The 24,386-nt window shown below is 47.1% G+C and overlaps 1 protein-coding gene across 1 annotated transcript in view; it reads right to left on the bottom strand.

Moving 5' to 3' along the window:
* Window positions 1-3,951: 3,951 nt before the first annotated feature.
* The window catches only part of LOC121532305 (cat eye syndrome critical region protein 2), a 42,360-nt gene continuing 21,925 nt past the window's right edge, over window positions 3,952-24,386 (bottom strand). Inside the window, exons 2-19 of the mRNA XM_041838167.2 lie at window positions 23,481-23,575; window positions 20,797-20,980; window positions 20,433-20,560; window positions 19,968-20,048; window positions 19,742-19,797; window positions 19,469-19,629; window positions 17,584-17,673; window positions 17,331-17,487; window positions 16,489-16,618; window positions 16,355-16,392; window positions 16,120-16,211; window positions 15,850-15,976; window positions 14,954-15,318; window positions 14,589-14,735; window positions 13,569-14,406; window positions 11,203-13,084; window positions 10,978-11,045; window positions 3,952-6,908 (exon numbers count right to left, since the gene is read on the bottom strand). Coding sequence (XP_041694101.1) covers window positions 10,997-11,045; window positions 11,203-13,084; window positions 13,569-14,406; window positions 14,589-14,735; window positions 14,954-15,318; window positions 15,850-15,976; window positions 16,120-16,211; window positions 16,355-16,392; window positions 16,489-16,618; window positions 17,331-17,487; window positions 17,584-17,673; window positions 19,469-19,629; window positions 19,742-19,797; window positions 19,968-20,048; window positions 20,433-20,560; window positions 20,797-20,980; window positions 23,481-23,575 — 4,620 coding nt within the window. The 3' untranslated portion in view covers window positions 3,952-6,908; window positions 10,978-10,996. The remainder of the gene's footprint in view (window positions 6,909-10,977; window positions 11,046-11,202; window positions 13,085-13,568; window positions 14,407-14,588; window positions 14,736-14,953; window positions 15,319-15,849; window positions 15,977-16,119; window positions 16,212-16,354; window positions 16,393-16,488; window positions 16,619-17,330; window positions 17,488-17,583; window positions 17,674-19,468; window positions 19,630-19,741; window positions 19,798-19,967; window positions 20,049-20,432; window positions 20,561-20,796; window positions 20,981-23,480; window positions 23,576-24,386) is intronic.

The following is a 24,386-nucleotide window of genomic DNA, read 5'->3' as shown; positions in this document are numbered from 1 at the left end:
GACTTCCACAAGTCTGGTTCATCCTTGGGAGCAATTTCCAAATGCCTGAAGGTACCACGTTCATCTGTACAAACAATAATACGCAAGTACAAACACCATGGGACCACGCAGCTGTCATACCGCTCAGGAAGGAGACGCGTTCTGTCTCCTAGAGATGAACGTACTTTGGTGCGAAAAATGGCAAATCAATCCCAGAACAGCAAAGGACCTTATGAAGATGCTGGAGGAAACAGGTACAAAATAATCTATATCCACAGTAAAACAAGTCCTATATCGAGATAACCTGAAAGGCCACTCAGCAAGGAAGAAGCCACTGCTCCAAAACCGGCATAAAAAAAGCCAGACTACGGTTTGCAACTGCACATGGGGACATAGATTGTAATTTTTGGAGAAATGTTCTCTGGTCTGATGAAACAAAAATATAACTGTTTGGCCATAATGACCATCGTCATGTTTGGAGGAAAAAGAGGGTTACTTGCAAGCCGAAGAACACCATCCCAACCGTGAAGCACGGGGGTGGCAGCATCATGATGTGGAGGGACTGGTGCACTTCACAAAATAGATGGCATCATGAGGAAGGAAAATTATGTGGATATATTGAAGCAACATCTCAAGACATCAGTCAGGAAGTTAAAGCTTACTTCCAAAGTTGTGGCAAAATGGCTTAAGGACAACAAAGTCAAGGTATTGGAGTGGCCATCACAAAGCCCTGACCTCAATCCTATAGAAAATGTGTGGGCAGAACTGAAAAAGCGTGTGCGAGCAAGGAGGCCTACAAACCTGACTCAGTTACACCAGCTCTGTCAGGAGGAATGGGCCAAAATTCACCCAACTTATTGTGGGAAGCTTGTGGAAGGCTACCCGAAACATTTGACCCAGTTAAACAATTTAAAGGCAATGCTACCAAATACTAATTGATTGTATGTAAACTTCTGACCCACTGGGAATGTGATTAAATAAATAAAAGCTGAAATAAATCATTCTCTCTCTACTATCATTCTGACATTTCACATTCTTAAAATAAAGTGGTGATCCTAACTGATGTAAGACAGGGAATTTTTACTAGGAATTGTGAAAAACTGAGTTTAAATGTATTTGGCTAAGGTGTATGTAAACTTCCGACTTCAACTGTGTATATTATATATATATATATATATATACATACACACACACACACACACACACACACACACACACACACACACACATACACACACACACACACACACACACACACATATATACACACTGCTCAAAAAAATTAAGGGAACACTTAAACACAATGTAACTCCAAGTCAATCACACTTCTGTGAAATCAAACTGTCCACTTAGGAAGCAACACTGATTGACAATACATTTCACATGCTGTTGTGCAAATGGAATAGACAACAGGTGGAAATTATAGGCAATTAGCAAGACACCCCCAATAAAGGACTGGTTTTGCAGGTGGTGACCACAGACCACTTCTCAGTTCCTATGCTTCCTGGCTGATGTTTTGGTCACTTTTCAATGCTGGCGGTGCTTTCACTCTAGTGGTGGCATGAGACGGAGTCTACAACCCACACAAGTGGCTCAGGTAGTGCAGCTCATCCAGGATGGCACATCAATGCGAGCTGTGGCAAGAAGGTTTACTGTGTCTGTCAGCGTAGTGTCCAGAGCATGGAGGCGCTACCAGGAGACAGGCCAGTACATCAGGAGACATGGAGGAGGCCGTAGGAGGGCAACAACCCAGCAGCAGGACTGCTACCTCCGCCTTTGTGCAAGGAGGAGCAGGAGGAATACTGCCAGAGCCCTGCAAAATGACCTCCAGCAGGCCACAAATGTGCATGTGTCTGCTCAAACGGTCCGAAACAGACTCCATGAGGGTGGTATGAGGGCCCGACGTCCACAGGTGGGGGTTGTGCTTACAGCCCAACACCGTGCAGGACGTTTGGCATTTGCCAGAGAACACCAAGATTGGCAAATTCGCCACTGGCGCCCTGTGCTCTTCACAGATGAAAGCAGGTTCGCACTGAGCACGTGACAGACGTGACAGAGTCTGGAGACGCCGTGGAGAACGTTCTGCTGCCTGCAACATCCTCCAGCATGACCGGTTTGGTGGTGGGTCAGTCATGGTATGGGGTGGCATTTCTTTGGGGGGCCGCACAGCCCTCCATGTGCTCGCCAGTTGCATCCAAAGAACACCATACCTACTGTGAAGCATGGGGGTGGAAACATCATGCTTTGGGGCTGTTTTTCTGCAAAGGTACCAGGACGACTGATCCGTGTAAAGGAAAGAATGAATGGGGCCATGTATCGTGAGATTTTGAGTGAAAACCTCCTTCCATCAGCAAAGGCATTGAAGATGAAACGTGGCTGGGTCTTTCAGCATGACAATGATCCCAAACACACCGCCCGGGCAACGAAGGAGTGGCTTCGTAAGATGCATTTCAAGGTCCTGGAGTGGCCTAGCCAGTCTCCAGATCTCAACCCCATAGAAAATCTTTGGAGGGAGTTGAAAGTCTGTTGCCCAGCAACAGCCCCAAAACATCACTGCTCTAGAGGAGATCTGCATGGAGGAATGGGCCAAAATACCAGCAACAGTGTGTGAAAACCTTGTGAAGACTTACAGAAAACATTTGACCCGTGTCATTGCCAACAAAGGGTATATAAAAGTATTGAGAAACTTTTGTTATTGACCAAATACTTATTTTCCACCATAATTTGCAAATAAATTAATAAAAAATCCTACAATGTGATTTTCTGGAGAAAAAAAATCTCATTTTGTCTGTCATAGTTGACGTGTACCTATGATGAAAATTACAGGCCTCTCATCTTTTTAAGTGGGAGAACTTGCACAATTGGTGGCTGACTAAATACTTTTTTTCCCCACTGTACATTTCTCAACTGAAAAATCAGCGAACTGCACTATTTTCCAATATCCAATATCATGCGATGTGCCAAGCAGGTATACTGACAGGTGCATAGGCTATGGATAGGCCATTTCTTCAATGCTGTCCAGTGTAGGCCTACATACAGGTTCCATGCTAGTGGCTAATGCCACTTCCGGATGTTCCGCACAGCATTCAGACCAATTATGCTGATGCTATGCATTGGCCAATGAGAGGCTTTGAAGCCACCGGTCGGCCATATTGGCACTCCCCAGAAGAAGCAGTCCTCCATAGCAGGGTTTGCCAAACTCGGTCCTGGCACCCCCCGTGTGCACATTTTGATTTTTGCCCTAGCGCTACACAGCTAATTAAAATAACCAACTCAACAAGCTTTGATTATTTGAATCAGTTGTGTAGTGCTATCGAGTTTGGGAAACCCTGGTTTAGCTCACAATTTCAAATGATGCATTAAGGTGTCTGTAATAGAATAAACATGGCAAAAACAAAAATGTAGACATTTCTATAGCTTCCAAAATGTTTTATTTTACAATAGTGGGTGAGTGCCAAGATGGAGGCCCGGTGGCTTCAAAACAGCGACCCATCAGTCATCTAGCGTATACATAAAGTCATTGGTTCAGACTATAGACATTAAAACCAGGTTCAGACCATTGGTAAACCGACTGCTGCAACCTGATTGGCTGAACGCGATACGCAACATCCGGAAGAATCATTAGCCACTAGCATGGCGGTGGAAGATTGTGTTTTATTAAGACCGTACACAATTTCCCCTAAGCCTGCGGGCCATTACATTTAGTTGAGGACGGACACCTTTGCAGCCTGAATGAAGGATGTTTTATGTATGAGCCAGACGCCGGAGGACCCAAGTGGATCACCGGCTAGGCAGATTACAGTTGGACGTCAGATGACAAACAACGTAAGGAATAATAGCTCCATCTGGCAGACAGTTGGGCAGCTCCTTGACATTAACATTCCTTTAAAAGGCCTAAGCATCTATCAGTGACATCACCCAACCCCCAGCTCTCCCTCCCGTACCAAAGAAAAGAGAGAACAAGCAACATACTTAAATTCAGGAAAAGTTATTTATTCTAAGAAATGTACAGTATAGAAAATACGTCGGTCCATTTCCAAAATAATCTATGTCAGTCAGAAAAGAACTTGTAAACATCACATAAAAATGGAACATACGGGGCCTTTTTGATGCCGCCATGCTACAGAGGTAAATGTCTACTGCTTAAAAACAACCAGACATCACATTTATATTAAAAACAAGTCAAAAAATGTACAAATGTAAAAGAGCAAATAAATATGATTCACATTTAATCAAATCTAGACGTTTTACTAGTGCAGACAAACTGGATGACAGCAGAGAAGAGGAGTGAAGGGAGTGGCATACAGACTTCCATGTCTTGTGCAGTCTACACAATCAGAGACAACAAAGCTGCGTAACAGTATCACCACCTCACAGACCATTTACAACTACTGTCCTTCATACATGGACAGCGCAAGTGAACACACTACCTCCGAGAAGACCTCATCTAGCTAGTACTAAAAATGAAAATTCCCTAGTAAGTAAAACGTCAATACATCCTTGTACAGTATTGTGGGACAAATGTCTCGTCTCACAGCTAGTATTTTCCTATATTCATCAATCCTTGAGCACATTTCCTTTTAATGCCATAGATGTCTATCAATGAGCGCACTACGCTGCCAGCTCGATGCTGCCTAACACATCCAATAGAAGCACAGGGCTCAGGTTGTCTAGACTCACCTGACTGGCAGGAAGGCATGCAATCTATACAGCTGGTGAGACAAGATCATATATAAAAGAGCCCTTTTCTGTCGACCTCAGACAGATGCCCATTCATTCACCAAACCCCCGGGTGACACAAGTAACCTTACAATCAAAGGTCCCATGGATGGGAAAATTATACATAGTCATGAGATTTTGTAGCAGTGGTAGTATAAGGCCATTTGTGTGCTGGGGTCTGAGTGAGTGAATGGAGTGACTTCGTGGATGCCAGTGGACTGGCTATGAGGTAGATTAATTTGTTGTCATCGCTTTACCTGTGGGGCTCACAGGTGCAACATGGATTTAATAAGATGGGGAAGACTTCAATTCACACAGATAAATTGTTGATAGACGTCACTCGCCGATGCATGGTGGCAATGACAAGAGCGACAATATTAAAATGAACAGACATTTTGTTTTACCCCAAACAGAAATCAAATGGGTTGGCAGTGAACAAGACTGCCATTGTCACAGAGGACTGAAAATAAACACAGAATCTTGCAAAAAACAATATTGGTTTATCAGTCATCACATAAAATGAGGTTGATTAATTTGTCACTATTCCAGTCATTTTCATGTGGTGCTTCTCCTTCAAATAATTCATTAAAATACCCGTATAGAACTGTACACCCTGAGGACATATTACGTTCATTGAATTGGGGAGGAGGAAGCACTGACGTGAAGAAATAATCATGCATGGGTGTGATTGTGGATAAAATATATTTACCATTCCGAATAGAATAAACTCACCACATAAAAAGGATATACAATAGGACTACCATTTTAAGTGACATTTTTCACCTGTATGGAATGCAATACATGACATTGAAACAAATAAAAATAATTGGTCTGTAAGGATGACATGAATATATAAAAACTTAGCATACATCAATTGTTGATTCTAACTCATGTTCACCTTGTGTGTATGTGCATATGCCAACCAGCTGGGCACATGGAAGTGTGGCGAACCAACCCACAGAAATCCCCAGTTTGAGACAAAGGTCAACTACAGTGAAGAGTTATACTTAATATATATTCATATATACATGGTAACAAGCACCAACAAAGAATCCAAGGCCACTAAATCCAGTATGTATAGACTATCCCTAGTGCATAGCAGAGAAGGCTCTCTGCAGGTCTATGAAATCAAAGACATTCTCATAGTGAAGGCAGTTTTGAAGGATGCATAAAATTACACCGGAACAACAAAAAAGAAGCTGTGTTTTTGTCGAGGTGGAAATGGACAGATCACCTGGACAGAAAGCTCCCCTTTCCAGGACAGTTTCCATTTCCGACAGGCAATCCTCAATCGTCTTCTGTCCCTTCACGTGGCGGGGCTCCTGTGCTGTACATCTATCTACATATATCGAACTCATTCACACATACATTCAACAGGAAGGAAACAAAGGCAACTGCAAGGCCTGTGTGTGTCTGTCCACAGGGTTCTGATGACAGCTTCTCTACAGTCTCAAAGTACCTCCTTTTCCTACACCTGAGTTGAAAAACATTTGGAGAAGAAAACTAAACAAAACCACAAGGTAACACCAGTGCTCTCCTCTTATCACCAGCTCCTTTTGTCCATAGAGAGGCTCTGAGAGGACCGGGCTGGAGGTCCACAGAGAGCTATAGACAGGGTGGAGAGCCTTCTCCAGACAAACCCAGTGTGAGATAAATAATTTATAAAGGTCAAATAGAGCACCACAATCAGACCATGTCAATAGGCCACTTAAAGCCTGCGTTTACACAGGCAGCCCAATTCTGAGTCCAACCAGCATGCAGACAGAGGAGCAGGGTCTCCAGATGTTCTTGCTGGCTGGGCCTAGAGGGAGGGACCAGCTGTACACAAAGTCTGAACTTGACTGGAAGTCCACAGGCATGAAGACAGACAGGGCCATGTCTCTGCAAAGGCAGTCTCAGTGAGGGTTCCACACAAAGCAGACAGACATCCCCAGAGGCAAAGAACTCATTCCCTAAAGAGATTCTCAAATAAATATGTCTCCCTTGTCTGCACACTGCACATTTCCTGTCCAATGCAGTGGGAGCCCTACTTACTGGTGCCCTCTGACACAGACAGAACCACTCCGCAGCAGAGAACATCATGGTTCCAACAGCACAGTCACTTTTAAAGTCTTATGACAGGAGAGACACAGGCAAGCACACAGGTTGTCGTCATGGATGATATGCAGGCACTGCTTTGTGTGAAGGTTTTTGTTGCTTTTGTCCTTTACCTGAATTGTGGAGAAAATGAATGAAACAAGAATATAAAATCATTGAAACTAGGGCTGTGGCGGTCATGACATTTTGTCAGCCGGTGATTTTCAAGCAAATAACTGCCGGTCTCACGGTAATTGACCATAAATTAACCAACACATTTAGTATTTCCTGGCTTCCACGCAGTCTACAAGCCACTGATACAGACCTTTGGAACATCTACATTTAAAAAAGTCTAATAAATCTATTTAATACACCATGACAATAAATCCATTATTTATTTTAGACAGGTCTAAAGAAACATATGAAGAAAATGTAGTATATTTCAGAAGAACAGAATAACATAATGAGTTGTCCTTATGTTAGGTCCTGATCTGGCTATACCAATGGCTGTGGGCTACACTAGTTCATTTAGCAGACAACATTTGCTTTGAATTCCGTGGCATTATTTTATAGTACAAAGAATACAATTGAACAAAGCTGAATAAAATAGAAAGGATATATTCTCCAAACGATTTGAGGCAGTGCACACATGCGGCTATTCAGTGTTGAGCGGTTAACAAAGAAACAGGTCCTCCAACATGCTTAAATTTAGTTATTTATGCAACTTTAGTTGTGATACAAACAGACTATATGTTTTGATTTTTTATACATTCTAAGGCTGCATGATGAGACTAATAATTATATGAAAAAAGTTGCATGAAAGGCATGAGCTCTGCTTAGTTTTTTGCACAGGCTGCACACACTTCATCAGTCTCCCATTCACAATTTGACAAGTACTTGATAATGCCTTGAATTTCCTGGCTGCATCCCCTTTGTGTGGCCGTAATGCACCCCAAAAAAAAATCCATGCCTTTTGCGGCCAGTGGCCGTTGTGTCCTTGGGCAGAATATAATAATGATAATTCCCTTCTCCCGGCTGCATGCTTCGAAGCACCTCTCACTCACATGGCTCTCTCAGATGTCTCAATTCTTATTAGCCAATGCCCGTCACGTGATCGGGTCCTTCTCACAGGCTACAAGTGAAGACACATCGGGGACGCAACTGCGCGCGTCCTTATCCAATTCTGAGGCGCATATTGAAGATGTTGGAAGAACTGTCCACATTTACTTTCCGTCAGCCAACAAGATGAGTAGGCCTAACGAACAGCAAAAGCACTAGCCTATGTCAATCTACTATCCCCCATAGTACAAAAGTTGACCTATTCTATTGGTCAATTTGTCCTTCTGTGCGAGAAATAAATATTCCAAACATAGCCTGGGACAGTTGAGGGATGTGATTGATCCTAAATTAATACAACCACTAGCATCAAAAAAACTTTCAAAAGCAATGAGGCTGATGCAACAGATCAGAACATTAAGCTTAAATGTTGATAAGCTATTAGGCTATTTCTTCACATTATAAGCGCAGCAATGCGCACACGGCAGTAGGCTACAAAAGTTAATGTTCCAAAATGCATTCAATTAGCGGGAAAACACCATTCTCAAAAGTGACCGCAAATGCGATTATGCATGTAATGCTTTATTATAAAGGTGCATTTTTATGGTGAAAATGATCTTCCCCAAACTTGAAACGTACTCGCAGCTTATGCATGCCAGTTAGCCTCTACAGTGGTTGTAAAGCAGATTCATGTGCTTAATTTTAAGAAGCTATATTTGGCCACTTTAGTTGTGATACAAACCTTATCAAAACATATAGGCCTATGGGCTAGGCGACATGAGGTGTGCAACTATGATTTGAAAAAGTCACAAAAGAAAAAGCATGCACTGTTTCTTGCCTTAAGCTGGGCATCATTCACAAGTGATAGGCTAATAGTCACCCATCAGACTGTTCTTGATTTAATCTTGTCTTTACATACAGTGGGGAAAAAAAGTATTTAGTCAGCCACCAATTGTGCATGTTCTCCCACTTAAAAAGATGAGAGGCCTGTAATTTTCATCATAAGTACACGTCAACTATGACAGACAAATTGAGAAGGAAAAAAATCCAGAAAATCACATTGTAGGATTTTTAATGAATTTATTTGCAAATTATGGTGGAAAATAAGTATTTGGTCACCTACAAACAAGCAAGATTTCTGGCTCTCACAGACCTGTAACTTCTTCTTTAAGAGGCTCCTCTGTCCTCCACTCGTTACCTGTATTAATGGCACCTGTTTGAACTTGTTGTCAGTATAAAAGACACCTGTCCACAACCTCAAACAGTCACACTCCAAACTCCACTATGGCCAAGACCAAAGAGCTGTCAAAGGACACCAGAAACAAAATTGTAGACCTGCATCAGGCTGGGAAGACTGAATCTGCAATAGGTAACAGCTTGGTTTGAAGAAATCAACTGTGGGAGCAATTATTAGGAAATGGAAGACATACAAGACCACTGATAATCTCCCTCGATCTGGGGCTCCACGCAAGATCTCACCCCGTGGGGTCAAAATGATCACAAGAACGGTGAGCAAAAATCCCAGAACCACACGGGGGGACCTAGTGAATGACCTGCAGAGAGCTGGGACCAAAGTAACAAAGCCTACCATCAGTAACACACTACGCCGCCAGCGACTCAAATCCTGCAGTGCCAGACGTGTCCCCCTGCTTAAGCCAGTACATGTCCAGGCCCGACTGGAGTTTGCTAGTGTCCATTTGGATGATCCAGAAGAGGATTGGGAGAATGTCATATGGTCAGATGAAACCAAAATAGAACTTTTTGGTAAAAACTCAACTCGTCATGTTTGGAGGACAAAGAATGCTGAGTTGCATCCAAAGAACACCATACCTACTGTGAAGCATGGGGGTGGAAACATCATGCTTTGGGGCTGTTTTTCTGCAAAGGGACCAGGACGACTGATCCGTGTAAAGGAAAGAATGAATGGGGCCATGTATCGTGAGATTTTGAGTGAAAACCTCCTTCCATCAGCAAGGGCATTGAAGATAAAACGTGGCTGGGTCTTTCAGCATGACAATGATCCCAAACACACCGCCCGGGCAACGAAGGAGTGGCTTCGTAAGAAGCATTTCAAGGTCCTGGAGTGGCCTAGCCAGTCTCCAGATCTCAACCCCATAGAAAATCTTTGGAGGGAGTTGAAAGTCCGTGTTGCCCAGCGACAGCCCCAAAACATCACTGCTCTAGAGGAGATCTGCATGGAGGAATGGGCCAAAATACCAGCAACAGTGTGTGAAAACTTACAGAAAACGTTTGACCTGTGTCATTGCCAACAAAGGGTATATAACAAAGTATTGAGAAACTTTTGTTATTGACCAAATACTTATTTTCCACCATAATTTGCAAATAAATTCATTAAAAATCCTACAATGTGATTTTCTTTTCTCATTTTGTCTGTCATAGTTGATGTGTACCTATGATGAAAATTACAGGCCTCTCATCTTTTTAAGTGGGAGAACTGGCACAATTGGTGGCTGACTAAATACTTTTTTCCCCCACTGTATACTAAATAATATGTGTGTGAAATTTGTTTTTGATTTAGAATGGACCATTATCATGCACATTTCGAAACAGGGGCAGGGTAAAAAAAGACATGTCATCTATGCACTTAAATAGCGATTGGAGGACGCTTTTCCCGTGGTTCATATTCATGCCAGCCAGGTAGGCTATACTCCTGTTGTAAAGAGAAGCAATGTGCTTAATATTAGGAATGTTGAAAAATAAATATAGTAGGCTAGCCTATAGAAAGCTGATGGGATCCTCCTCTTTTTAATAGAGGCCATCAAAACTCACAATTGCATAGCCTATATAAATGATGCGCAACATGAGCTCATGGGCTCTCATGATTAGATTTTAGATTACATTGATGTCAGAGTGAGAGGGACAATAGAGTGCTGAGTACCAGGCAGTTAGCAAGTTTGGTAGGCTACTAATGACCATCAGCAGCATCAGAGCTTGGAGAAGCCTAGTTACCGTGACTAAACAGTCATGTGGAATTTGACTGCAGTCATGACTCGTGACCGCCGGTGTGGCAGTAATACGGTCACCGTAACAGCCCTAATTGAAACATGACATGTGATTTACTGAAATATGACTGGGATTCGGAAATATTGATTGGTGATAGTTCTACACCCTCAAATAGTCACTTACCCTGCTCCCACAGAGTTGCTCAAACTCCCAGTTTACTGCTGGGACCACTGGGAGACATCATCTGCTGCCTACAAGATTACATAAGATTTTTTTTTAAAATCAATAACCTCTTTTCAGTATGTATTTATGTAATTTTTAGCAGGGAGTCCCATTGAGACCGAATCCCTGCAAGGGAGCCTTGCACATGAACGAACAGTAAGAATCTCCAGTGTAGCTCTTTCTTACCCTGGGTGAAGGAAGTGTTCAGGAACCAGGCCTCTCTGCTGGACCATCATGCCTTGGAAGTGGCCTTCAGCCTGGGGGTGTCTGTAAATGGCCATGCGGGTCTGTCCCGGGTGAAAGGGCAGGTGCTGGGGCCGCTGCAGGGCCTCCATGAGGTGGGGGTGGGGTCTCTGGGGAGTGTAGTGTCCACTAGGGTAGCTGGGCTGGCTAGGGTACGGAGGCCGAGACATTATGTGGGGGGGCGGGGCCCCGCCCTGCTGCATCCCAGGATGCACTGCTCGGGGGTCGTACAGGAAGTTGGCCACTTGAGGCGGGGGCTGGCCACTCCGGCGGCGTGCGGCAGCGTTGTGGCTGTCCAGGTCCAGGATCTCTTTGGGGCTCTCTGGCCGCTCTGAGCTCTCCTCCTCCCGAGCATGCTGAGGCTTCATTGGGCTGCTCTCCTTCTCCACAGCGCCTCCATGGGGGCCCTCGGGCAGGAGACTTGGGGACATCAGGCTGCCCCCGGAGCCCTCAGAGCCCAGGGGGGAGCCCATGCTGCTACCCTCCTTCAGGCGCCCATTGACCTTGGCACTGGTTGCAGGCAAGTAGGTGTTAGAGGGCATGGGGTGGCGAGGCTGGTATTGCTGCTGCCTGTGCCACTCCTCAGGGGGGTAGCCCCCCTGGCTGTTGCCCTGGGGCTGGGGGTAGAAGTGTTGCTGCTGGTACTGGGGGTACATGTTTGTGTGGCCCTGGAGATGCTGCTGCTGGGCCATGTGGTATGGATAGGCAGCTCCTTGCTGGTGGTAGGTGGGGTAGCCGGCAGGGTTATGGTGGGGGTTCATGGTCTGGGCAATAGCTTGGTTTGGGTAAGGCTGCCGATTTGAAGGGGGCATGGGCCTGCCCATAGGTTGACCATAGTGTGGATGTGTTGGGCTGCCCATGGCTCCAGTCTCCTGGCCCGGAGAGTGGGGAGGCATGGCTGGGATGTGACCAGGTACTGGTCCCCTTGGCCCTGGCCTGCCCTGGTTACCCAACTGTGTCTGTTGCGCCTTGGGACTGAACGACTGTTGTTTATAGATGCCGTTGGGAGGTCCAGACTTCATCATGCTGGGGTTACCAGAGCTGCCTCCAGAGTCCCTTCTGCTAGTGGGCTCGCTGGGCCTCTGGTCTCCATGGTCGGCTGGGCTGGGCTGGGGAGGCAGCTGGGACACAGGGTGGCTGGGGGGCAGGGAGGTGAAAGGGGCTGGCTGTGGTGGACCAGGGCCAGGCTGGGCCCCTTGGGGGGCGCTCTTTGGCATTCCATGCATGGGGCTTGGCTGTGGACCACGTTGAAGGGGATTCTGAGCCACATGTGGAGGTGTGTTCTGAGGGTTTCGCTGTTTTTTTTTTTTTGATCCTTGCTGTGGGACATTCTGACTGATATGTTGAGGGATGTTTTGTTGCTGAGCATTCTGGATCATGTGTTGATGGGCGTTCTGAGGGTGAGGGGCATTCTCTGGGATTTGCTGAGGGGGGATCTGGGTAATATGCTGTGGAGCATTCTGGGAGTGCGGAGAGTTCTGGGAGTGAGGTGAATTGTGGGGGTGTGGAGGAGGAACAATAGAAGGGATGTTCTGTTGAGGAGAAGTCTGGCTGACTGACTGTCCTCTTCTCTCCACCTCCTGGTTGCCGGTTGTCTCTGAGCTCTTTGGGTGTCCCGGACCAGACGCAGCCTGCTCCCCGGTCCCGCTACCCCTCTCCTGTGATCTGCCCCAGTTTGGAGCAGAGGGGCTCTGCATGCCCCCAGTGGGGCAACTGGGAGGCTCTGTGGGACTGGGGAATGAGGGGCGCTTCTGTTCAGACTGGACGGGGGTTACCCGCGTTCCTGCATGATTTTTATTGGTCGTTTTGGGATCTGATGTGGACCCTGTTAGGACAGAGAATATAGAGGAAGGTTGTTACAGTGAACACAAAGGATCCATTTGTAGAACATCTGAGTGTATGCCTCTACAGACGGAGAACATGTCCTATTACTTTTCATGGCACACTATAAATTATAGTCACAAAATTAACACCATCTTTTATCATATTTGTTTGTGAAAAATGTTAGGTTTGTCCTTTTATATCAAAACATCTTCTTGCTAGTGTAGCTGCAGTGTGATGACATGTCATCTCTCAGTTCCACCCTCAAAGCAAGTCGCAAGACTTAATTGAACTGATGAATATTTAATTAGTCACTTACTGTGAAAAATTATTACCATCCCATTGCAAAGAAATGAGGGGAGAGGGTTTGCTTATGAAATATAGTCCTGACATTTTTTTAAATTAATTTTTTAGAGGTAGATGAGGATCCAGGTTGATTTTCATAAAGCTTAGAGGGAGAGTTGTAAAGCAGAGAAGATCATTCCTACCTTTGGGCTGCATGTCTGTGTGATGGGCAGGCTGGCTATCTGGGCCGTCGTCTCTGGCAGGACGCAGCAGCTGAATTTCAGGGGGAGGTGGGTGCTGCGAGGGCTGAGCTTGAGCTGGGGAGCTGCCAACTCCCTGTGAGGGCTGCTGCTGAAAGTTGCCCATGTGCTGGCGAGAGGAGCCAGCAGGGAGTCCGGTGGAGGAGGCAGACAGCTGCTGCAGGGCAATCATCTCTGGGCTTTCCAGCATAGAGGCCAGACGCTGCATGGAGTCCTGATGAGGTATGGGTGGCCGCAGGGCCATGGGCCCCGAGGAGCTGCTGATGCCACTGGGCATCCTGTACAGGCTGTTGGGGGGTGGGGGGTACCCTCCAGGGCCACCAGGCTGCTCTGGCCAGGGTTTGGGGCCCATGGGACGTGGACCCCCATGGAAATAGGGGTGCTGCTGGTGGTTGGCCATATTCTGCTCCTGCATCCCAGGTCCGCTGGGCCTCTGCTGGCCTTGGTGGTTCATCCCTGACCACATGTTAGGAGGCATGCCCATGCCTGGACGGAAGGCTGGGTAGTTGTGTTGTGGTGGGAGGTCAGGCCCGGGGTAGCGGTTCCCTCCGGGGTGCATGAGGTGGCCGTCGGTGCGCTGGCGGGAAGGGTACATGTTGCCTTCCGACGTGGGGGTGCAGAGGCCCCCAGACTGGAGGGCCACAGGGCGGGGGCCCAGTGAGGGGCCGTGGGTGGGACCCATGTAGGGGTGCTGCTGCTGCTGGTGCTGGGGATGGAGATGCCGGCCATCAGGCCCCACCTGGTATCTAGGGCCAATGTGGTGACCGTCCCCCAGGTGTGGCTGGAATACAAGGACGTCTATCAGTATGTCTGCATAGCAGCAAATATAACCAACTGTGACAGATCAGAAACACACAAAACATTGTTCAGCTTGAGCACACTGTGTGAGCAGAGCAGATAACTGGATAGTTCCTCATCAGATCTGTGAAAACTCCTTGGGATTGTTTTCTTAGCTGATCTCACCTGCATGTTGTAATGTTGAGGCATGTGGTGAGCATTGGGGTCTCCAGGATGGGGCATGTGTCCCTGTCCAGGGTGAGGGTAGGCGTAGCGGGGGTCCATGGCCATCCTCTGGCCATACATGAGTGGACCATGGGGACGCTGGAGCTGCTGCAGAATGGATGGCAGTTCAATATCGCATGTCTAAAATGTCATGCAGTTATCTGTCCTCACCTAAAACGACCCTTTTAACTCTGTTTTTCTCTTCATTCATTACCAACTCTCACTAAAGCAGTAAAACACTATCTCCTATGTGAAATATTGTTTTGACATGCAAGGCCTCCCTTTAAGCCTAAAGAACAGAAAATCAAAGCAGAGTTCCTAGCTACCTGCTGTGCTAGGTGGTAAAGATTCCCAGGGTGGGGTTGTCCATGGGGCATGCCTTGGGGGTGTCTGTTGGCCCAGTGGGGGGGAGGGGCAGGCTGGGCCGCCTTGTTCCCCTCCTCCTCCATGGCGGTGCTGCCCTTGCCCCCTGGATGTGTCCGTTTGCGCGAGGCATGCTCAGTGGCTCGGCTCAAGCGTTCTGGCCCCGCCTGTTTGGGGCCTTTGCTCCGCCTCTTCTCCTTGCGGTCTCTCTCACGGTCCTCACCGCTCACGTGGAACTCCTCGTCCGTGTCACCGTCCTCTGACGGCAAGTGCTTGAGCAGCGCTCGGCTGAAACAGCGCTCCAGGGACTCCGCCATGATGCTGTACTCTGAAGAAAAACACAGACAGGCACACAGGGCTCATTCACCTGGCCAATTAAACACAGACACACACACACAAATATCAGAGTATCCTCTGCATGCCATCGCTAAGACACACCCCAGCGTTGGCCGGCAGGCTGACCAGGCCAGAGGGCCGTGGTGTGGTTGACCCCTGGCCCCCGTGCCTCTCCCTGGGGAGAGCATTCAGACATATGGCTCCAGACAGGGGGTTTAGCTAGGGGCTGGAATGTCTCTCTGGCAGGCAGGCAGGGCACTGCAGGGCATGGTGCAGTCGAGCACAGCTCAATCACTCCCCATTCATCACTGTCAAATCTGTCAGGGCCAGAGCCACATAACAGCCCAACTCTCCCCCAAAATTCTCTACTCTACTTAGTCAAATTTATCTATTTCACATTCATAAATCAAGTCCAAAGTCAATCCCAAAAAGCATTTTTCACATGCTAGAGGCATTTGAGGGACATCATGCATCTGACTAAAAAGCATGAGGTTAAGCTCAAGATTAAGAGGTGTGTCTTTACCACTGTCTTCCCCATTGTACTCAATGCAGTTCTCAAACATGAGCTTCACGTCGGACACAAACTCGTCCTTGGCAATGTACTCCCCTTCATTCAGCTTCCTCTCGATGGTGGATAGGTCCATCGGAGTCTGAGGAGAAATCAGGGTTAACAAGAATTGCTACTTGTGGAATGGATGACATCAAATTACAATGTGAAATAACTCATAACCGAGGCATCTAACCTTCATTTGACAAAGTCTGGACCAGTCTTTTTCACTGTGAGTTCGCTCACCTGAATGATCTCATTATAGTTGGGGGCATAGGATTCATCCACAGGCTCCAAGAAGGGCCAGGAGTCTTTGTGGGCTTTCAGGGCCTCCAACACTGTGGAGAACAGTTGGAGTCAGAACAGAGGAAACATCCTGGCTCACTGTCCAGAAAAATCTGCAGCAGGTCGATATGCTTTGCACATGCAGATATGATACAATGATGATTGCATAGATGACAGAGCATATTCATTACTTCACCTTTGTACAACGCTGTATAATCATCATCAATTTCATAGCTGCAATAAAAGATAGAACATTTTCAAAACAAATCCACACAGGTTACTCTCCATAAATGATCAGTACTCTAGTGTTGAGTAGTAGTGTGCTCTTACAATGCTTTCGTCCTGCGGGCGCGTCGGATGGGTGAGTGGGGCTCCAGGTGCAGCAGTTCGGGGGGCAGGTCCTTCCCCTGGGATATCAACCAGGCCTTCTCCTCACGCAGCTTCCGCCGCCGCGCTCGCTCTGGGGGACACAACAGAACACAGGAACCACAATGAATTACACACAACAGCATGAGGAATAGTGTGCTAACGCTAGTGGTACTTCCTAGTCTCTTCTTACAGATTCAAGGGCACCTGTTGCCCATCCGGCCATCTGCTGGTTCGCAGAGTCAATAAAAACCAGGCCGAACATCACGAGAGACTGAAGGAGTTCAGAGAAGAGTGATTCATCAACCATCTTTTTGCAGGCATAGCTGATCAAAAGACGAAGCAGAGAGGAGCACATATCGCTTTATCTTTCAACATGAAAGGCCGCCCCCTGCTGTGCGGATTAAAAGATGTTGGAGGGTTGAGGCTCCGATCCACCCGAGACCAAGCAGCCCAACCCAGCCGGTCCTGCTGTTCATCTATAATACATTCATGAGGGTTGTTCACCAGTTAATTAACCCTTGACAGATGACATCAGATGGAGGAAGAGACTCCTGTGATTCAAAGGGCTCAACATTCCCACTCACAGCCCAATGCAGTGCAATATACAGATGAAGGATCTTCAAATCAAATCACATTTTATTTGTCACATACGTGTTTAGCAGATGTTATTGCAGGTGTAGCGAAATGCTTGTGCTTCTAGAGTTTGGCTGTCCTTTAGAATCCATCATGTCTTTGATCCCGGAGTTTGTAAGTGTAACACCCTGAGCCTCACCCAGTCTACCCCTCCCAGCTCCACTACTCACCCTCCACAGCTTTGACTCTCTCCAGCTCCTCTCTCTGGCGCTCCTCCTGCAGCAGCATCTCCTCCTCTCGTCTCTGCTCCGCCAGCAGGGCCTGCCTGTCCATGTCCATATCCCTCTGTTTCTGCTGCTCCACGTCGGCTATGGCCTGCAGCGTGTCCTGGACACACACAGGAAACTATCAGTCCACTGGGTCTCACAGGAGACGGGACATACACTAAGAACCATCTATACACACACACACAGCTAGTCTCACCTCCTCCTCTTGGCTCATGCGTTTCTCAGAGAGCCGGTAAGAGCTGCGTACTGGGGTTGGGTCCAGCAGCCTCTGCTTCTGCTCATTCTCCTGGAGAGGCAAAATAATCAAGATTAAAACACAAATAAGTGGCTTCGTTATTCACACAAAAATCACACGCAGTTGCATTGATCAAGTAACGCTTCCACGGGAGCCAATACCCAGGGAATCCTCTGTGCTCTTCCAGCAGAGCTGTGAGGAGAGAGGGGGGGGGTCACATGCCCTCGGGGTGATTCAGGCTCTGTTCCTCCTCCCCCCGACTACCCCAATTTAAACCCCACCAACCGCGCTACCTATCTCCCAGGGTGTCTCTGACTAACCAAACAAATCAAACCCCTCCATGCTCCCCGTGACATTAATAATCAAACGTAACAATTACCACTAAAAGCCAGGGGAGTTCAGGTTGGGCTGTTTCATGTGTGTGTTCTTGCATTTGCAAACAGACCACAGCATTGCCACTTGATGAAAAATCCTATATTGTAGCAATTAGTAAGTAAGTTACATGATTTAATATTTCACAAATGTGTCCATGAGTATCAAAATTGTTTGCAGAATACAACCCGTTAACGTTTATACACAGACTACAACGTGGAAGAAAAAAACAACAGAAGGAAGCCGCAGTCAGAGCGGAATCCTCTGGGCCAGGGAGTATCTATATCTTGGTGCTTCCTGTCAGGGCCTGTGAACACCACCACCCGGCCTACCCCCTTCCCCCTTCTAGAGTTCTGCCTGCCAGCAGCATGTGGACGAGTTCGAGCAAGGCAGCTACCTCCACTGGTGCTTATGACCGCCACCACCACCAGAGGGGCTGTCAAATTGCTGAATGAGCTACAGCTCCCATCCCCCAGTCTTCTCTCTCTGCACCGCAGCACCGGCGTCTCCCGGGGCTCCTCTGCTCTGCATTACCCACAGCACTTAATCCCACACAGGAGATGGACTGCCTCTGGTGTCGCCACTTAAGTGGTCGACAATCCTGCAGCGTAGAGGGCCGTCAATCAAGAGGCTTCTATCCCGCCTCAAGGTGAGCGCCTGCTTCCAGTCAGCGCCCCACCAAATGGCTCTGGACGGGAACTGGAGGGCTCCACGGCTGTGTGAGCTCACGCTACTACACACATACAACCCAGACGCCTGCTCTGTACTGCCAGAGTCTGCACCTGATGGGAAGGGAATGTTCAGCAGCTTGAGAACTGTGAATATGTCCAGATAGATACCAGCCAGGCATGCTGGCCGTGAAGGACAGGTCACCATCGGGTGATCATTTGAGAATGACCCTATGCCGACAGAACGGCCAGAGGGCTTTTGACCGTCACAGACCACAAGGACGGGCAGGCTGTGTTGGGTTTCTATAACAACAGGGCCAGTATGTGTTATCAGACAAGAGGACACTAGGAAATGTTGGACTAGGGATTGCAGCCACCACCAACCAGAATGTGCTCGTCTCGCAACATCTATACTGTCTAACTATGTATACTCAAAGATAAATGAGTACGCAATGTCTTAAAAGGGCAGAGTTTGAACAGTTAAAACACGTCGTCAATCTCTCCCTGAGGGGAGTCTCATTCCCTAGAAGAAAAACGATAAATGAGTGTCCCCAGCCCCGACTGTCATGCCAGCAGCAGCTGCACACAGGGCAACTGGTCCACAGACAGACAGAGAGAGACAGACATGCTTTGGGCCCAAGGCTCAGTAGGGTTTAGAAGCTGATGTTCTGGGCAAGCATAGACCAGTCTGCCTCCACACCTGTAGCCACATCACACAGCCTCCCTCCCAGCCTCCATTTCCCAACGCCTCCTGGAGTCAGTGTCTGAATGAAGAGTGAGTAGAGAAGAGACGAGAGCTGTCTGACCTTGAGCTCGATCATGCTGCTGATCTCAGGGAGGAAGTTCTGGCTGATGATGCGGTAGAGGTGGCGGTCCTGGGGGGACGTTTTGTCCTTGATGCTATCGGCCAGACTGGCCCACTGCTCCTCTGTGTCACACACCAGGGACCAGGCGCCACGCTCACGGTCTGGACGGACGGACAGACACAACATCATGGTCAACATCAATATAATCTCTAGTCAGAAGTAGAAGTCGATCTAAACAGACCATGGTTCTGATAGCTTTGTCTTTTTGCTCACCTGTGCCTGAGTGCAGACCTTCCAGTCCATTCTCCTTCACTTCGCTCTCCACCTCACTGAAACACAACAGGACAGCCCGTTCAGTACTTACCATGCACTCCAAAGCATTGCATGAACAAGGCCTGGGGAACAAAGCTGGTGAATACATTTTTTTCTCTGGAGACATTTTGTTTGAGAGTGGAGAGAATGTGAGACCACTAAGGAGAGAGCCTGCTGCTGGTCCTACCTTAACTGGATCTCCTCCACTTTCTTCTTTGGTGGTCTCCCTCTTTTCCTCTTCTCTGCTGGATGGATCTCAGGGGCTTCACTGTGGGACAACAACACCATGAAAAACAAATATCCGCCCACACTTTAAAATTACACAGGCCTTTTACCAGGGTAGCTATTACCGGAGTGACCTGTGTGATTAACCTCTAACAGGCTAGCAAGTACATGTAGTTATGGAGAATTACTTTGTTGGTGCTCACTTTGTCCTTCCTTAGAAAACAGAATTGGCAGTAGGAAGTGCTACTGTTTAAATATTACATAGCTCATTGCGTTACAGAAAATAACAGTATCAGAGAATACATTTATTTTTAAACATGGTATAGACCAGCATAGTGTTCAAATACTGCGACCTCTGTATTGGTGAATTATGGCCAAGAATCAACCATCCGTCTACAGCCGGTGCCCTATGGTGCAACCCTCTTACCGGAGCTGCTCTGCTTTCCTCTTCACCAGCTCCTCTTTGTACATGCGGGTACCATAGAAGTACCAGTAGAGGGTACCGCTCCCATCTTGCCCCAGTGGCTCCACGCGCAGGCTGTCCGCATCCAGGCCCTGGGCTCAAACATGGCATGGATTAATAATGTATATAATTCACTTCATCAGGTTAGATAGCACCAGATGCCAGTCACAATCAATGGTGTCACAATAATTCACCATAACTACAGCTACCAAAAAAAGTGTTTATCCTGTCTTTTTTTGTTACCGTTTTCCCAATGCGAACTCTGAAAGAGTCATAATTGGAGTTAAAACTGGTGTACTCTCTGTGTGTGGGTGTGTGCGCGTAGTACCTTGAGCAGGTCGAAGACATCGGCAGCGTCCAGGCGGTAGTCACACAGCCTGTGCAGCAGCTCCACCTGCGTGCGTGGGGCCAGCTCCTCAAAGGGCCCCTGGCGCAGGGGGTTGGGCTTCCCCTCCTCCAGCTCCCAGCGGTAGTTGATGATGTCGTCCAGGTAACCGCTGAATGCCTGGGGGCTGGGAGGGGGAGAGGAGTGATTAGTCCCATATGTCTTCCCACACCTAGTAAAGCATCGCCATTAAATCTCTCAGAGTCAATGACATGTTAGTATGACAATACAATAGTGAGGAGGGCTGGGTATTAACAAAACCATATTGCGATCTACTGCAGTGAATTTTGTTGGAGCAAACTAGTCAAGGGTTCCTATACAACATTGGATAATTTAGTTGTTTCTAACCCATTCATGTCACATACTCATTAATCTCTTCAACAAGAAGTCCTTCATTCTCAAACGCCTACTGTTCTAATAGTGTCAAAGGTCAAAACTTGGAACATGTGCTTTGTATTGACACCAATCTACGCAATTAAAAGGAACGCTGATTGGGCGATGGTTGGACAGAAATAACAACAATACAACAAATCGCCTTCGAAAAGAGGCCATTGGGATCTGACAATATGGCGCACCGTTATTCACTCACTTGCAAATCCTTGTCCTTAAAGTGTGCTTTGTAAAGCAAGCGTATATAAACGTCTCAATTTCAACAGGCTGTCCATTGTGATAGTCATGAAATAATTCAAGCTGCCATACCGTAGTGGTTCTGAAGGAAAAAGGAAGGTGAAAAGAAAGCCATTTCTTTGCATTTGAGTGGGTTTGTATCATTGTTCTAAGTTGGATGCTGGTAAATAAATGTTGGTTCCGGGTCAGATCTGTCTGAATAATCTGGAACCCTTCAGTTCCTGCTCAGATGCACAGAAACAAGGGCTCAGGGCAGGGGTGAGTGCCGATGCAACGAGAAAAGAAAGGATAAAAAATTGCTTATCTTGAAAGAGCAGTGTGCACTTTCAGACAGCTGCAGGCCCCCCCACTACCCCAGCTCTCTCTCTCGCTCTCCCCCCTCCTCCTCCTCTGCTAACACACCACCACCCCCCTCCCCAGCTCCGCCGGAGCGTTTAATGCGTGTGGATGAAAAGGGCAGCTCTGTGAAAGGCCAGAGCCGAGCAGCCACCCCCGAGATGCCAGTGGCTGTCCAGTCCAATAAGGCCAGTGTGGAAACTGGATCAGTCCTAACCTCCCTCCCGAGTCACAGGCTGACTGGTGCCTGCCCCGGTGGTGCTGATGGAGCAAGAGCAGGGGGCGGCAGGTAGCTTAGTGGTTAAGAGCGTTGTGCCAGTAACCGAAAGGTCGCTGGTTCTAATCCCCAAGCCGACTAGGTGAAAAATCTGTCGATGTGCCCTTGAGCAAGGCACTTAACACTCATTGCTCCTGTAAGTCGCTCTGGATAAGAGCGTCTGCTAAATGACTAAAATGTCAATTTATCAACAGTGCGTAAATGTCTTACTCAATTCTGGTGTACGCAGAGATTCTAGGATTTGCATGCGCCACAAATTATTGGGATTTATCAAACTGTCACACGCAACATATACACATGTTTTCATTGATAAATCAGAGCCATATTTGTGCGGTGGTGAACGAGCAGTACAACCCTATCTGGAAAACACCCTACAATCACCTTTTATGATAACAAAAACACCCTCATTTTCTATATGACTTGGAAATGTTGGAACTGGGCCATGAGCTCCTAAAAGAAAGTGCACTGCCAAATTTGATCACATTTCTGTAGAGGTGTGGGCAGAATGTTAGTGACTTTTCCAAATAAAAAAATGCATGCCGCCTAGCGAGTGCCAAACACTGGCCGCTCATTCTGCCAAGACTGATTGTCCTTTCGAACAATTTAAAAGTAAATGCTACAGCCCACACAGCTATGCAAAATACAAATTGTTGTTCAATATTTTGTTTATCAATACATGATTGTGTTTCTATTAGCCTACCACTATTACAATTCCTGAGCAAACACCTCCAATTTCCCCCAAACAAACAATAAGCCTATTTGCTTGCAATACAGTTGATCAACCTTCTAGAAGTTGTGTGCATGCATGGCTTGAGATTTCCGTGAAGATATGCACACTTTCTCGTTAAGCAAAACATTTATTAATACCAACCTTTGTGGGAAAACTGGCGCACGCAAGGTTGAGTATTTTTTGAGCGCACGCACCTTTGATCAATGAGGCCCCAGAAGAGGTGGTGGTAGTGGTAGTGGGTGGGGACCCCTTCAGGACTGGAACATTCATTTTACTTTCCTGTGCTCTTCCCACTCTCTATCTCTCACACTTACACATCAAAGGAACTGACCCCCCCAGGGAAAAATCCTCCTAACCCTAGTTTCCTTTGTGAGAACTCTCACTCAGTTGCAAAGGCTGATTTCAACACAAGCTGTGCACATTCTGATGTGCTCACTACTAACAGGGTTTGTGACTCAAACTTCCTGTGTTTCACTGTGTGCTGGCCCATACGGGCCCCTGGATGTTGTCACCAAGATGGGGAAGATAACGCAACGTTGGTCTGTTATAAGGAAGGTAAATGCAGTGTGTGCTAGTGAGCTAAAAAGGTAGACCTAGTCAATATTTAACTAATAAAAATTGAATAAAGGATGTGGGAAGGCCGGGGGTACTACTTACGTGATGTCTGTGCGCTGGTAGCATCCTTGCAGCAGTGAGACGAGGAGGTCAGCCAGAAAGTCTATGTCCTGCTTCTGTAGCGCCTCTTCCAGCTCCTACCACACAGAGACACACACAGCAGGGGGAAGAGGTCAGCCTTTGAGCTATATGGAGATCCTCTTTTTAAGGCACATAAAAATATTTGTTTTAAAGTCTGCATATTTTACATTTTAGTCATTTAGCAGACGCTCTTATCCAGAGCGACTTACAGGAGCAATTAGGGTTAAGTGCCTTGCTCAAGGGCACAGACATATATATTTTTTTTTAGAACCAGCGACCTTTCGGTTACTGGCACAACGCTCTTAACCACTAAGCTACCTGCTGCCCATATAACATTTCATGGTTGGTATTCGTCACAGGTTGGTGCGGTAAAAAAAAAGCTGAGATTCCAAAGTGATATGGATGTCCTGGAGTAAAACGGTAGGAGGTGATGGGAATTTAGGGTTTCCAAGCCACAGTGACATTTTCAATGAAACAGAAGTTCTCGTAGCAAAACTTGGTTGAAGTGTGGATATTGGAACTAGTAACTTATATTGTGAGAGCCATAGGGGACCAGAATTACGGGCAGTATTTCACCTCTAGCGTCTAACACGCTTGATCGTGACAAACAACCATACTAGGTAGGCTGTGTGTGGGGACTTGTTTATGTGATTGAGTTGCTGTGGGGAGGGGGGACTAGCTCACATGTTCTCAGAGGAGTCCTTTTTGCCAGCGGTTGGAGGAGAGGTTCAAGTTCAAACCTGACCCCTCTCCTGCCTGGCATTGTGTGGTGCCATTGAGGGTTTATGAAGCGGCAGTAACCGGGAGAGCAAACTCTAAAGGCCCTGAAAGAGCCAAGGAGACACAGCAGCAGGAGCCTAAGGCCTG

This window comes from Coregonus clupeaformis, chromosome 19 (assembly GCF_020615455.1).
Source record: "Coregonus clupeaformis isolate EN_2021a chromosome 19, ASM2061545v1, whole genome shotgun sequence".
NCBI lineage: Eukaryota > Metazoa > Chordata > Actinopteri > Salmoniformes > Salmonidae > Coregonus > Coregonus clupeaformis.
Note: the sequence above shows the minus strand (reverse complement) of the source record. Positions and strands in the feature narration are given on the sequence as shown.